The sequence below is a fragment of the Pinus tabuliformis genome, chromosome 2_1 (genome assembly GCF_031772625.1).
Source record: "Pinus tabuliformis cultivar Carrire ecotype Pingquan chromosome 2_1, CPIR1, whole genome shotgun sequence".
Lineage (NCBI taxonomy): Eukaryota > Viridiplantae > Streptophyta > Pinopsida > Pinales > Pinaceae > Pinus > Pinus tabuliformis.
Genome location: NC_142299.1, coordinates 606,453,139 through 606,470,120, shown reverse-complemented (window position 1 = coordinate 606,470,120; position 16,982 = coordinate 606,453,139). Strand labels below are relative to the sequence as shown.

Here is a 16,982-nt window from a genome sequence, read left to right as displayed (position 1 = left end):
AAGAATGTTGCCTTTTTAAAATAGATCTAATGTTAGATCAGTGTTTAAAATAGATCTAATGTTAGATCCGTGTTTAAAATAAATCAATGCTGGTAGGTAATGATATGCTTCTAAGTCGTGATACATCTCACATCTGAGATATGCTGCTCATCATTGAACAAAAGTATTTTATAAAAAAAATTCTTTTGTAGTCATCTCCAATGGGTTCCTTGGCCGGAGAGCCTAGGAGGAGGTGTTTTCTGTTTGAGATGACTTGAGGTATACAATTTGTACAAGTTCATTCTTCTCCATGGGTTTTAGGAGACAATTTCCAAATAAGGTCATGATTTCAACAGCCATGAAGTCTTTTCATTAGGATAAATGACACAGCCCCTATAACAGAGTTTAATGCAAAGCCCTAGAAGTGCACAACCAAATTTTCTGTTAAGGAGCTTTTAAGAATCATAAGCACTAGCAAATTATATTTTCCCCATTTAGCTATGAAAGTATTCATTTAAATTTTATTTGTATTCTTTATCGTCCTCCTTGTTATTGAGTAGTGTCCATTTCGAGGCTTGTAGAGAGTTTGGACTGAATTAGTTTCATTGTTTATCAATGATAATCAATTGATCAAATTTCTGGCAAGTCCTTGTTATTGAGTTGTGTCCATTTGGAGGTTTGTCGAGAGTTTGGACTGAATTAGTTTCATTGCTTATCAATGACCATCAGTTGATCAAAATTCTGGCCACTAGTGGTGATACTCGTCAAAATTGGACTGGTTATAACCAATTTAGTGAAACTTACCCTCTATCTGGTTTGAGAGGTTAAGTTCGCGGTGATTCCCTTTCCAGGCATTTCAAGAGCTATTGAGATATTCCAAATTGCATATAGGGGTAACCTTTAAAATACAGGCCTGCATATATTTGACATCTGAAACCTGAATCTGTGTCAAGATTATTTAATTTTCATTTATAGACTACCATTTATAATTTGAGATCTTCATGATGGCTGTTGAATCTCATTCAAATTGAAGATTGGTTGTACATGACCTTATTTAGAATCAGCGCTTCTATTATCTATTGCAATGTGAGCCTGAGCATATTTTCGTTTGGAAGTAGTTCGGTAAAAAAGCTCTTCCATGTGATGGCCCTGCTGCAGTTTGACTGAGACTTCAAAATGCATTTCGAAAGCTCAATATACAACCAATTTTTTCAAAATTAGTTATTAATTCAACATAGTTAAGACCTGCTTGAAAACTAGGAAGAATCAAAGCCATGTAGAGTAGAGATTGTTATTGTGAACTGCAGATTTAAATGCTAGAAAATGAATGATTACTCTTACAATTCTGATTTTAAATTCTATTTTTGAATTGACAGTTTCTGGATGTTCCAGGCGGGAAAGTTGAGCTCACTTATGAAATGAACTTCATATCCGAGTCTTCGAATAAACGTGTACCTTGCTACAGGGTTCTGAATGAGGTTGGGTGTCAGATTTCCACTGATGCAAGGGCTAACCAGCCTGCCATATGACATTAAATGCCCGGGTACATGCATGCTCTATAACAAAATAGCACACCGCCCTTATTTTTAATTTATGTAGCCACCACGTGCGCGTTATATTTTGTTATAGAGCATGCATGTACCCAGGCATTTAATGCCCTATGGCAGGCTGGTTATCCCTTGCCTCCACTGATGGCTTCAGTCAGGTGATCTATGTACTTATTAATATTTGATGAGTTCCCTTGCTATGACGTGGACTTCTCTGATGTATATTTAATCACGAGTTTATCTGTGACATCAATATCCATGATGTCTGACAGATTAGCAAAGACTTGGCATTGAAAATGTATGAGAGTATGGTAACTCTTCAAGTTGTGGACACCATATTTTATGAAGCACAGAGGCAAGGCAGAATTTCTTTCTATCTTACATGTAATGGAGAAGAGGCCATCAATATTTCATCAGCAGCAGCTTTGACTATTGATGATGTGGTCTTTGCCCAGGTATATAGTTTGATCAAGATGTGTTAGTTTAGAAATTTAAAATGAAAGTGTTTTCGAAAAATTATCTTAATCGGCTTGTTCAGTGCTAAAGACCTTGGCTGAGAATGGAATTTTAACTTGTATGGCTGTTCTGAAGCAAGAGCTAGTCTCCCAAATTCATATACACCATGGTTTTGCAACCTTTCCATATAGATAATATCACTTTTAAAAGCATCCCAGCATCCCACTAGGGTTATGAATTGTTTCATTAATAAGCACCTCAGGTCTATATTATTATTCTAGAAGCCTTTTATAGATGGTTGAATGTACTGCCAAAATACTTAAGCACTACAGTAAGCTTAACCGAAAGGGCTTATGTTATTAATGTGTGCAGTATCGAGAACCAGGGTCCTTATTTGGCGTGGTTTCACAATGCAAGAATTTGCAAACCAGTGCTTTGGGAACTGTGCTAATTATGGCAAGGGGCGCCAGATGCCTATCCATTATGGATTTAATGCATTGAATTACTTCACAATATCATCACCTATAGCATAAGGGTCTCCTTCACTTGAATGGTAGTTATCTTTATAAATTTAGATATCAGGTACATTATGTATTAGTTTTATTTTGTAAACAATCTTTTGGGCCGATTGGGAGTTCTTACTGCATTCCATGTATCATATGTATTTTCTAGGACACAACTTCCTCATTCAGTAGGTGCAGCGTATTCCCTAAAAATGGACAAGAAGCAAGCTTGTACAATAACTTTTTTTGGTGATGGTGGCACGAGTGAGGTCAGTCTCTGCTCTCAACCATCACATTTTTTACTGACCCAGTTATCCTTCCAAAGAAAGATGTTATCTTAATCTGTGCTCCTAATGTCAGTTCAAAATCTCTATTGCTTTTAACTGATGCATTTCTCCTTTTTGCCTCAGGGAGATTGTCATGCTGCCTTAAAGTTTGCAGCAGTTCTAGAAGTTCCAGTTGTATTTATTTGCCGAAACAATGGATGGGCAATCAGTACCTCATCGTCAGAACGGTTCAAAAGTACTCTTCATATTTAATAAGTTTGTATGCCTATTTGTTACTAAAAATGACTCTTCTGGAAGGGCACTCTAATTTGATTGTCTATTTGTTCCCTATCTTTTGGCAAATTCGAGGTGATTGTGTAGTTGTTAGAGGGCAAGGTTATGGGATAAGAAGCATTCCTGTCGACGGGAATGATGCACTTGCTATGTACTTTGCAGTTAGCAAGGCACGGCAGATGGCAATTGATGAGTTTAAACCAATCTTGATAGAGGTATACTTTCAGTGTTTTTCACATAGTTCAGATTCCATTATTTCTTTAAGAAAACTTTACAAGAAATCAAAGGGATGCTTCCCCACATTAGCGAATAATATCCTTAATAAAACTATTAGTATAAACTAATACATGTAACCAAGTGGGATTCAAACTAGGGACCCTGCTGATTTTTAATCAGCAAAATGCCCAACAATATTCATGACAACCCATTGAGTTAACTCCTTACACTTCACATGCTGTTTTATTGTATTCACTTTGTTAAAGTCCAACCATTTCTTGAATCCTAATACTTTGTTGGGACAAATAGTAACAGAAGAGTTGTGATCTTTTATGTATTTTAATTTATGGTTTTAATGTTTCATCTTCACTTTCGGTACATGAACAACATATTTGTCCAAACGAATCTGGATTTGTATTTATGTTTTTTCTTGGATGTTGACAAATCACTAATACTTGGCTGTTTGTAAGGGGATCTAGCAATGCTTGTAATGTATATCTTTATATAGTACATTTATGATGAAGATGAAGATGGTCCATTCTGATTATTATATTGGCAGGCACTTACATACCGTGTAGGTCACCATTCAACATCAGATGACTCAACGAAATATCAAAGAATAGATGAAATTGAACATTGGAGGTTGAAGCATGACCCTGTGTCAAGGTTTAGAAATTGGCTGACTCAAAATAACTGGTGGACTGAGAAGGCTGAATCGAACCTTTGGATTGAAATACGAAACAAGATATACTTGAAATCCAAAGCCTCGTTTTGCACAGAAAAGTGTTTTATGGTATTCACTATCACAGCTTTGATTTAGATTATGTCATTTGTAAACAACTTTGAGCTGTTGATAATCCACATGAACCATGTTCGGGAAATTAACTTTCCTTTTGGTCTGTATAGATTTCACAGGCAATACAAATTGCTGAACACATGGAAAAACCAAGCATTGAAAATCTCTTCTTACCCTGTTCCGTTCGATCAGGTGAGACACTTTCAACTGTTGATTTGAAGTGTGACTGCTTTTTCCAAATATCGGTTGAGTTGCCTTTTTTCATGGCAAGATATTTTTACTATTTTTTCCCATTCTTTATGTCATTCTTGAAGATATTTTTACTGCTTTTTCCCGTTCTTTTATGTCACTCTTGGCCTCAGAGTTAATTGTTTCTTTGGTCTGCCAATTATTGTTGTTGTTCTTCTTCCTTGGCTTTTGGCAAGCACTGTTCTTCTTCCCTAGCTTTTGGCAAGCACTGATTAGTATTAAATTATATACCCCATACACCAATTAAAACTACTTGAGGCCAACTCTTTAGCTTTCCTCATTCCAACGGGGAAAGCTGCAAAAGAAGGACCGAAATGCTTTAATGCTGGCTGCCAGTGGTGGAATGTGCCACAAAGAAGTGTTGTATTTTTGTTTTTGTTGTTGCAGACCACATCTTTAGCCCTTAAAGTTCAGCAGAGGTGCGTGTTGCGAGTATTTTAGTGACCGTCAGATACTGTTGGCAATTTACAGAATTTTGTCTGATTTTGAAAGGCTGTTTGTGTGAAACACATGCGGATCTTCCAGAGGCATTGATTTGGCCTAAGAAAAAAGATTATTTACGGTATGTGATGTCTTTCTGATTACGAATGCACGCAGGCAAGCTAAATTCAATGCATTTGGACTTTGCATTATTTTATAAGAATTTTAAAGCATCTTCTTGCAATTTTGGAAGGATCAGCGGATTTAATCATTTAATTTTCCTGTTTAAAAGTCTGAAAGATTTCAAGATGAGAGGGGACAGGTAAATTAAAGTTCTAAAAGTTTCCTATAGTTAACTTTAGTTGACTTTGGCATAAGCTTGATCAGGGTATTAGATTTGTGTCACCTCTGTAATTTCCTGCCCAGATTTTTCCATGGAGAGTATCTGGTGCATCTTGAAGTAATTTTGACTCCTATATATTATAGGAGATTCCCAGGAGGCCACCCGGTTCGTTTGATCAGCCCAGTCAATGGTCGTCATGGGCTTACTGATCCCACATAAACTTTGGGACACTGTGATTTAACAATTTAATCACTTATGGACACTGATGGCTCATAAACAATCTGTTTGGTAATTTTCTGTTTCCTTAATTTGTTTGTTTTTTGTAATTCATTCTTGAGATATATGGGGCGATCTGAAAAAAAATGGTTTTTCTCTTTATAGAGCAGGTTAAACAGGGATATCTTTGACTCTGGTAGCTTATTAGTTCTCTTTTTCTCTTAGGCAGACTAATGTAAAGCTATATCAGGCAGTCTCATTGAAAGCTAAGATGGGTCTGGGTGGTGGAGCGCTCCATCAATGTGCCATGTTGCGATTTCATCAATGTGCTGTGCTGTGTTGTATTTTTTAATGTGTTTTGGAGGAGGATATAAACAATAGCAAAGCAAGTTTTATTACTAATTTTGGTTTCTGGTGTTTGAAATCGATTTGCAAATTTGTCTATGGTGTTTGAAATAGATTTGCAGTATTCCCACCCATGTATTTTTATATTTTCTTTGACATTCAATGTGTTCCTTGTAATATAGATATAAATAAAACATCTAAAGAAAAGTAATTGCACAATGATCCAGTCCAAGAAAAGAAGGTTTTCCACAGACCAATTGACTCTTCTAGAAAAATTCAACAATTCCAATTTAATGATCCTATCGGTCTCTCTTTGTACCTTTTGGGACAATTGCTAGTTATAGTTATTTAAGACTGAAAATCTATTAATACTTCATTATCTTTGATATTTTTTTGGAATAACTGTCTTAACCTTAAAATGATTTTAAAATCTAGAAGTTGCTAAAAATGATTTGTGTGGGATAGCGTAGTTTGCCCTGATTTAATTGACTCCATATAGTGGTTCTTGTAAAGCAACTGCGTATTGGAAGGCATGCTGATGTTTCTTTTTCTTGTAATACAGATTACAATGCGAGCAATCTGAGTGGAAGCTTGTGCTTGTAAGATGGTATCCCACCGAAAAAGACAACGGTGACTATACCCATGGCCACGATGAGAATCCACATTAATCAGGTGGCTTCAGAGTTGAGAGATACACCACCAGAGTTAGCAAAACTAATTCCTGAAACAATAATTTATGCAACATTGTAAATCATCATCATCAAGGAGATTACATAACGAGGGAAAATACATACAAGCTCGTGTTCAGAAAATGAGTAAAAATACATACAAGATCATGCTCAGAAGAATGAGGAAAAATACACCCATAATTAATAGACAATCCATACCAGAATATACAGAATGAGGAAAAATACACCCATTATTAATAGACAATCCATACCAAAATATTGTATATTCAGTGGCCCTAAACAAAAGGAAACCTACTGCAATTTCGACAACCTTTATAGCTTCGTTTTTTTTCTTTGATCCCCTGCCAAATCAGACAGCTTTCATAATTATTCGGTGGCCCTAAACAAAAGGAAACCTACTGCAATTTCGACAACCTTTATAGCTTCGTTTTTTGGCTTTGATCCTCTGCCAAATCAGACAGCTTTCATAATTATTGATGGCTTCCTCTGGCCCTAGCGTAAACCTAGATGGCTTCCTCTGCCTCTAGCGGAAAGCGGGTGTGAGCTTGGGTATTTTGGTATGCAAACTGGGCGACTGGGCGAGCTATGGGGAATGGGGATGACTGGGAAGAAATACCACAGACACAACTTTCATAATTCAGAATAGTTTCCTCTGGCCCCGGAATAGCTTACTTCGTCTCTGACGGCAACTCTCTGAGAGCTGGGTATTTCTGTGTGGAAATAGACGAGCTGTGGGGAATGGGACAATTGGGGAGAAGGGCGAGCAGTGGAAGAACAGGATAATGGGACAATTGGGGATAAGGGTGAGCTGTGGGAGGGAATTTTAAATTGACTCTCGAGCCCCTCCAGATACAGGCTTGCCCCTTTGAAAGTATTCGTTTTTTCCGGCTAGTTGAGGTGGGATTAAATCCACCGCTTCTAAAGAGAGATATCTAAGTCGTGAACTAGTGCGATCAGGAGCCCTCCACCCGCTTCCCCGACTGAGCCCCTGGCTATATCATTTTCTACTCTTTAGCCAGGAGGCGGGAAGTGAATTGGAACAGGGCACCTATAGGAGTTACCTAAGCATGCTGTGAAGGAATTACAGGGACACTGTATGTGCGAGAGAAAGTTTGGTGATGTCCTGATTATAGAGCTATAGCCAAGTTTGCTTGTCGATGCGATCTGAATTGAGGGATGTTTGGTACGGAGGGCTTCCTCTTTATAGGAGGACGGGGATAACCCCTGAAAAGGAAGTCTGTTAGCTGGGCATTCCTTAAATCCTCCAGGATACAAGTCCGCATAGAAATACCTGAACCGAAGGTAAGAATCGAACATCTCCCTATTAAGGGGAGATCGCGGCAGAATCCTACTAGTTAAGGGCAAGAGCTCTGGTCTTATACAAAGAGTATTTTGCTCCGCTACTCTCAATACCATCTCATGCCCTTGTGCGAGTGAACGCATTGGAGAACCAAGCTGCCAGAGAATGGGCTTTGCTTTGAAGGGGATAACATCCTCATCATGGCTTCTTCGGGCAGTAGGAGGTCGAGCTTAGCAGAGCGGCAGCCCGAGTATGAAGAGGCCTAACGCCAAGCTCAACAAATTCGTGCCGAAAGCGACTATCAGCGGTTGTTGCCGGCTCAGAATCACCTACTAAGAAAGTGGGCGTATTCTCTTTCAACCGGGACCTCGTGCTGCTCATGGCCGGATTCTCTCTGCCTGCCTGGAGTTCATTTAAGTAAACCCCGAAAAAGTATTCCATGCCCGCCCCAATTTAATTATCTAAATTACATAGAATTTAAATATCTATAGTATCAATTTATAATAAATATCAAATATATTTTAGATTACAAAAATTTTAAAAAATAAAGATTAATTAAATTATAATTTTCATTATGGATTATAAAAAAATTAATAAAAGAATTAAGCATATATATATTCGACATAATAAATTAACAATAAGCAATAGATCTTAATATCATAAATATGATAATTGTAAATAATATATTTATTTATTTAAATTATAAAAAAAACTTAATTATCTTTGAGATAATTTCTAATTATTATTAAAAATATAAACTGAAAATTAAATCTTCACCATTCACTTAATAATTATTAATAATAAAATAAAATTTAAAAACTCTATTCAAAATAAACATATACACATAAAATATATAAAATATACCAATGATTAAAATCAATGAAATAACAATTAAAAATTTCATTGTTCAAGGATTTATATAAGCTCTGTATATTTACCATTTAATATAAAAAAACATCTTAATTTAATTTCTAAAATATATTTTGGATTACCAAAATTAAAAAAAAAATAAAGATTAATTAAATTATAATTTTCATTGGTGATTATAAAAACATTTATAAAAGAATTAAGTATATATATATTCGACATAATAAATTAACAATAAGCAATAGACCTTAATATCATAAATATGATAGTTGTGGACAATATATTCATTTAATTAAATTAAAAAAAAAGTATAATTATCTTTGAGATATGTCAATTTTATATTTTTAATTATTATTAAAAATATAAACTGAAAATTAAATCTCCATCATTCACTTAATAATTATTAACAATAAAATAAAAATTTAAAAACTCTATCCAAAATAAACATATACACATAAAATATAAAAAATATACCAATGATTAAAATCAATTGAATAACTATTAAAAATTTCATTGTTCAACGATTTATATAAGCTCTCTATATTCACCATTTGGTATAAAACCTTAAAAAAAACTAAATAATTCCATCGGATTGACCAAAGTTTAATCTCAGTAGACGTTAACCATCATCATCATAACAAAACATCTTAATTTATTTTGAGATATGTCAATTCTATATTTTTAATTATTATTAAAAATATAAATGAAAATTAAATTTTTACCATTCACTTAATAATTATTAATAATTAAATAAAAAATTTAAAAACTCTATTTAAAATAAACATATACACATAAAATATATAAAATATACAAATAATTAAAATCAATTGAATAACTATTAAAAATTTCGTTCTTCAAAATTTTATATAAACCCTATTCAATTCCTACTTAAATTTTATAAAAACTATCTTGAAAGTTTGTAATGATAGTATATTTCCTACTTAATATGTTCAATTCTTCAGTTTAGGACAAGCTTTCCCACTCAAAGAGCTGAAAGATGGCTGTGTGTAGCCAGCTTTATTGAGAATGAAATCTGAGGCGATTTCATACGTAGCTTCAGTTAGATGTATGCCATCCCAATTGGTATATGTTGATGGATTCGAACATGCAACCACCCCTTCTGATCCACATAGACTAAGGATATTGAAGTTGTAAGTACCTCCGCCTCCGCAACAAGATTGAAATATGTTACTAAAACCTGTTCAACACCGAAAATGTTATTCAGTATAAACATTAGAAATATGCCATGGAGAATATAAAAGTAAATTGAAAGATAATATTTCTCTATAGTAGCTATTCAAATTAATAGTAACAAATTTATATATATAAAAAGTATTAATAAAATTTAGCTACCATACATACCATATGCTGCATGATTTTTGAGTATTTCTAAGGCAATATTATAGTAATCTCCATATACAAGAGTGACACGTGGATATTGGACCCTTAGTTGTTGCAATGTTTCTTGCAACAATGTATTATGATTTTGGGAAAGTTGATTGTAGGATATGAGACAATTATTCTCATCATAATCTTCTTTGATGAGAGATGATCGAACAGTAAGAACTGAGGGTGAACATCCTAATGGTGGAATTCCTTGAACAAAATATATTGAGCTCCATTTTCTATCAATACCTGCCAAATTCCATCCAGTAGCTTAAATCATAAATATTTAAAAACAATTTTTTTTATATAAAACTTCTATATAAAAACAAAATTTACTCTTATAATATAAACTATATTAAAATAATGTTTTTTTGCATCTTTTTCTTTTCATTGAATAAAAAAATTATATCTTTTTATCTTCTCATATATATACACTTTATTCTATTCTTAATACTTTTGTGAATTGATTTACAACATAGCTGAAACATAATATATTTTGTGAATTGAATTACAGGATGGCTTACACTCAGAGAACTGTGAAGGCTAACCGTTAGTGTCGATTTATCTTTATTGTTTAATATTATTTTTTAATTTCACTCTTAATTTCTATGTTTATATTACAAAATTTTCAATTTTTATTTTTATTAATTAGATAATTAAAATTATAACTCTTATTTTTATTTTTATTTAAATTTTAATATCTATATTAAATTTTTTTCAACGATACAAAATTAATGATAATCATTACACGCAGAGTACTTGGATCCATCCTGTGATGAGCGTTAGAAACCCCGGTGTAAATATAATAAAAAAAATATTTTGGAAGAGTACATAGAATTCGAAAAAATTAGAAAAGTCTTTCTTTAACAACTTAATTGTTAAGATGTCTATATTTTGAGGTTTTTGATATTTATAAATGAATCACACATCAAAAACATAATAAAATTTTTGAAATAACAAAGCTTTTGAATCCGGCTAATATTATTTTAAAAACTAAATAATATAAAAACAATATAAAAAAGTAATCTTTTTAAGCGCTTTTCTTAATTGCTCAATTTAGTTTTTATCAAACTTTTGGTTTAGGTAAAAAAGTTGGAGAGCTGACATTTTTATGAGAAGAAAATAGTAACTATGTAAAAAAATTAGAAACTATTAAGGTGAGGAAAGTTGCAAGGTCCAAGTTTTAACTTATTCTCAATCAAAATATTAACACAATTACCTGTAAAGCATTCTGAATTTTTGATATGACGAGAGGAGTGAGGCTTTGTATCTGCTCCAATGGTTTTAGTGTAAAAGTGGAATCTAAATAGTCGTTTGCTCCAATTTCACCCATCACATACAAAGCTTCCGAGAAATGATTCTGGCAATCTGTCATTCAAATCCAACAAAGTATTACATAAAATTGTATTCAGAATTTGAAAAAAAAAATTATATTTAGTAATATCATTACCAGAATTTGCTGTGCATGTTGTTTGTTTCAACTCTTGGAACCATCCAACTTGCACATCTAAGGATAATTCTGTTTGAGTAAGTATTAATCTTTCAGTTAAGAATGAAGGGTCCAATGCAGTGGCACCAGCAACAGCAAAGTTGACTCCAGATTCCCTCTCACTTAGTGGCAATGTGCCCACTTTAAGATAAGGCTGGAGGAAAGGAAACCCTAATGCAGTCGCTGTACACACAATATAAACATCAATACACAAAATATATATACACAAAATATACATACACAAATATATATATATACACAACACTTATTATGATAATGGAGAGTGTGGCATACCCAAAAAGTCTATGACTAGACGTCCATTTGAACAACGCCCTGTTGGATGGTGAAAAAAGGTTTCCCCGTAGGGAGAAGACCCAATATCACGGAAAACCAAAGGAGATGAAGCCAATCCATTTCCAGTGTCAGTTAATGAATCTCCAAAACTATACATTGCTGTAAAACATGGTGTCGCTTTCACCTGTTTTACCTGACTAATACAAATCATCAGCATCACCAACCCTAACAACAATCTTGTGCGTCCCCTCATCTTTGCTTAGTGGAAAAATATATCTAAACCTCTCTTATATTGGCCTTGAAACCAATTCACTCTCGATACCTTTAATTGCCTATTCCTCTAGAGCTCATGAAAGAGATGGCTTGATCTAAAATTGTGATGGATAGATCTATACTTATAGCTTATTCTATGGATCAATCTATTGTAATCACTGAAGTTCACATGTTTAATGGGGAGTGGGCTTACCAAGACTTGAGGTTCACCATGTGTAAACAAATAATGTTTTATTTAATTTGTCATAATTAACATGCGTACTAATCACTCAAGTTCTTATTTAATTTACCACAATTCATTGTGAGTATGTTTAATCAGAAGTGCATGTTTAATAAGAACTGCACTTACCAACAGTTGAGGTTCACCATGTGTAAACAATAATGTTTTTTTTTTAATTTGTCATCATTCATTGCAAGTATGATTATTAGGAAGTGCACTTACCAATAGTTTGAGTTGAACATGCATAAACAAATTAATGTTTCAAAAGTCTAAATTATGATATTATAAATTTAATTAACAAATCTTAAATTTTTTTATATAGTATATATATTTAGTACGGTAGTTTAACTTCAATTAAAAATTAACAAGTGTAATAGTTATTTTTTTAATTTTATAATAATATTATATAAAATATTTTAAAAGAAATAAAATGTATTATTTTTCATATTATAAATTTAATTGATGAATTTTAAGAATTTTTATATCTAATATATATATTTAGTAATGTAGTTTAACTTCAATTAAAAGTTAACATGTCTAATTGTTGTTTTTAATTTTATAATAATATTATATAAAATATTTTCAAAAAATAATAAAAATATTATTTTTGATATTATAAATTTAATTTATAAATCTTAATTTTTATTTATATTTAGTATATATATTTAGCACTTTAGTTTAATTTCAATTAAAAGTTAGCATGTGTAATACTCATAACCATGGCTTATTGCTTTAATTTTATAATAATATTATATAGAATATTTTCAAAAAAGTAATACAAAATATTATTTGGGATATTATAAATTTATTTTAAAATTTTTAAGAATTCTTATATGTATTATATATTTAGCACTGTAGTTTAAATTCAATTAAAATTTAACAAGTGTAATAATCTTAACCATGAGTTATTGTTTTAATTTTATAATCATATTATATAAAATATTTTCAAAAAAAAAAAAAAAAAAAAATTATTATTTATGATATTATAAATTTAATTTATAAATCTTAAGAATTCTTATATCTAGTATATATATTTAACATTATATTTTAACTTCAATTAAAGGTTAATATGTGTAATACTCATAACCACGAGTTATTGTTTTAATTTTATAGTAATATTATATCAAATATTTAAAAAAAATAATAAAAAAATATTATTTATGATATTATAAATTTAATTTATAAATCTCAAGAATTCTTGTATCTACTATATATATTTAGCACTGTAATTTAACTTCAACTAAAGGTTAACATATGTAATACTCTTAACCATGAGTTATTGGCTAACATATTTAATACACTTAACCACGAGTTATTGTTTTAATTTTATAATAATATTATATAACATATTTAAAATATATATAAAATATTATTTGTGATATTATAAATATAATTTATAAATCTTAAGAATTCTTATATCTAGTATATATATTTAGTACTGTATTTTAACTTCAATTAAATGTTAACACATGTAATACTCTTAATCACGAGTAATACTCTTAACCACAAGTTATTGTTTTAATTTTATAATAATATTATATAGAATATTTAAAAAAACAAAAAATATTATTTACCATATTATAAATTTAATTTATAAATCTTAAGATTTCTTATATCTAGTATATATATTTAGCACTGTAGTTTAACTTCAATTGAAGGATAACATGTATAATACTCATAACCACCTTTTATTGTTTGATTTTTATAATAATCTCATATAGAATATTTTCATGGAAATAATAAAAAATATTATTTTTATATTATAAATTTAATTTATAAATCTTAAGAATTTTTATATCTAGTTAGCATTGTAGTTTAACTTCAATTAAAGTTTAACATGTGTAATAATCGTAACATTATTGTTTTAATTTTATAATAATATTATATAGAATATTTTCAAAAAAATAATAAAAAATATTATTTGTGATATTATAAATTTAATTTGTAAATCTTAAGAATTTTTATATCTAGTTAGCACTGTAGTTTAACTTCAATTAAATGTTAACATGCATAATAATCGTAAAGCTATTTTTTTAATTTTATAAACTTGATATGGATCACAGAAGCCTCAATTCAACAATTATATAGAATATTTAAAAAAAAAAATAAAAAAATTATTAGTTGTGATATTATAAATTTAATTTATAAATATTAAGAATTCATTATATATATAGTGTTGTATTTTAACTTTAATTAAAGGTTAACATGTGTAATACTTGTAACCACCAATTATTATTATTTTTATAGAATATTTAACCAAAAAAATGATTTGTGATATTATAAATTTAATCTATAAATATTAAGAATTCTTATATCTAGTTAGCTTTGTAGTTTAACTTCAATTAAAGGTGTATATATATATATATATATATATATATATATATATATATATATATATTTTGTTGTATTTTAACTTTAATTAAAGGTTAACATGTGTAATACTTGTAACCAGCAATTATTATTATTTTAATTTTATAATAATATTATATAGAATATTAAAAAATATATATATTTGTGATATTATAAATTTAATTTATAAATCTTAAGAATTCTTATATCTAGTTAGCTTTGTAGTTTAACTTCAATTAAAGGTTAACATGTGTAATACTGGTAACCACTAGTTATTGTTTTAATTTTATAATAATATTATAATGAATATTTTCAAGAAAATAATAAAAAATAATATTTGTAATGTCATAAATTAATTTATAAATCTTAAGAATTCTTATATCTAGCTATTACTATAGTTTAACTTCAATTAAACATTAACATGTGTAATACTTAGTTATTGTTTTAATTTTATAATAATATTATATAGAATATTTTCAAAAAAATAAAAATAAAAATATATTATTTATGACATTATAAACTTAATTTATAAATCTTAAAAAATCTTGTATCTAGTATATATATTAGAAGTCTAATTTTAACATGTGTAATACTCATTAAAAATGTGTAATAAACCACCACAGGTTATTGTTTTAATTTTATTGTTTTAATTTTATTTTAATACCATATAGAATATTTTCAAAGAAATAATAAAAAATATTATTTGTGATATTATACATTTAATTTATAAATTTTAAGAATTCTTATCTCTAGTTAACATTGTAGTTTAAGTTCAATTAAATGTTAACATGTGTAATACTGATAACGACCACCTGTTACTATTTTAATTTTATAATAATATTATGTAGAATATTTTCAAAAAATAACACAAAATATTATTTATGGTATTATAAATTTAATTTATAAATCTTAATTTTTTTTATATCTAATATATATATTTAGCATTGTAGTTTAACTTCAATTAAAAGTTAACATGTATAATACTTTTAACCACGAATTATTGCTTTAATTTTATAATAATATTATATAGAATATTTTCAAAAAAATATTAAAAATATTATTAATATTATAAATTATATTTATAATATATATATATTTATATATATATATATATATATATATATATATATATATCAATTAAAAGTTAATATGTGTAACCACCAATTATTGTTTTAATTTTATAATAATATTATATAGAATATTTTCAAAAAAATAATAAAAAATACTATTTGTGATATTATAAATTTGATTTATAAATTTTAAGAATTCCTATATCTAATTAACACTGTAATTTAATTTCAATTAAACATTAACATATGTAATACTCATAACTACGAGTTATTATTTTATTTTTATAATAATATTATATAAAATATTTTAAAAAATAATAAAAAATATTATTTTAATTTTGTTACAACATTATTTACTAAAAATAAAACTAAACATCAATATTAAATAAAACAAAAACAGTGTGTTAAAATGAAAACACACATGCGGTACCAAAAAAAAATTGATGAAAAGCAGTCCGTACTTGCATAGCTACAACCGTGAAGTAAAAAATGAAATTTAATTAAAAAACAGTGTTAAAATGCAAACAAACATGCACTAACAAACAAACATGCACTATTTTAAAAGCAGTGCTTTAAAATATAAACGTGCATGTGATATCTTTGATGTGAAATAGTTTTATTTTAGTTAAATATACAATACACATATAAAGAAATAAAATTATATATAAAGAAAATGTTAAAAATGGTCTTTTCAAAATTCCAAAAAAATACACTTAAACTAAAAAAGCATTAAATTTGTTAAGAAATTCAGGAAAAATCGTTCTGGTATGCTCAGGAATTTGAAGATTTTCGAATAATTTAAAAAATTTTAAATTTAATTTTAGAAAAGATTGATTGTTTAAAATAATTAAAGAAAATTAACATTAATTTATTTAAATTTATAAAAATTATTTTACAAGTATAAATTGTAAATATCAAACACGGTTTATAGTATTTACAAAATATTAAAATTATTTTTATATTAAAATTACTTTTATATTAAAATTATAAATTTATTAAATTTAAATTTAAAATTATAATTATTATATTTTTTTGGTAAATTTTATATATATTAAAAAATAAAAAATAAAAAATATTTGAATTTGGATTTTCTTTTACCTCATCATTTTAAAATTAACATTTTTTAAATTTCAACACATAATCTAATGCTAAGAGATGCACAAGTTTCCTTCATACTATACACAAAGAGATGCACAAGTTTCCTTCATATTAGTAAGTAAAATGTCCATGTATAACCTATTAAAGAATAACAATGTGGTGAAATCTAAAGTTTCCCCTTACATTGAGGGATTGCAATCATTGAGGGATTGCAATCCAAACAAGGAAATTCTTGTGAAATCCGTTTTGGAGGTTGATGAACTTGGGATAATTAAAGAGGATATATGACCATGTAATATTATTATTTCATGGTTGTG

At 28.9% G+C, this 16,982-nt stretch overlaps 1 protein-coding gene and 1 pseudogene across 1 annotated transcript; one reads left to right on the top strand and one right to left on the bottom strand.

The window, feature by feature from the left end:
• The first annotated feature begins 1,361 nt into the window (after window positions 1-1,361).
• On the top strand, window positions 1,362-6,298 carry LOC149201959 (2-oxoisovalerate dehydrogenase subunit alpha 1, mitochondrial-like). The gene is given in 12 exon segments (XM_089401420.1): window positions 1,362-1,499; window positions 1,799-1,981; window positions 2,355-2,367; window positions 2,370-2,517; window positions 2,655-2,754; window positions 2,896-3,007; window positions 3,121-3,260; window positions 3,821-4,024; window positions 4,168-4,249; window positions 4,799-4,868; window positions 4,980-5,048; window positions 6,193-6,298. Coding segments are annotated over 12 exon segments (1,329 nt in total). The 5' UTR covers window positions 1,362-1,397.
• A 3,138-nt stretch (window positions 6,299-9,436) lies between these two features.
• On the bottom strand, window positions 9,437-11,908 carry LOC149201958 (GDSL esterase/lipase At1g28590-like; annotated as a pseudogene).
• Window positions 11,909-16,982: the final 5,074 nt, after the last annotated feature.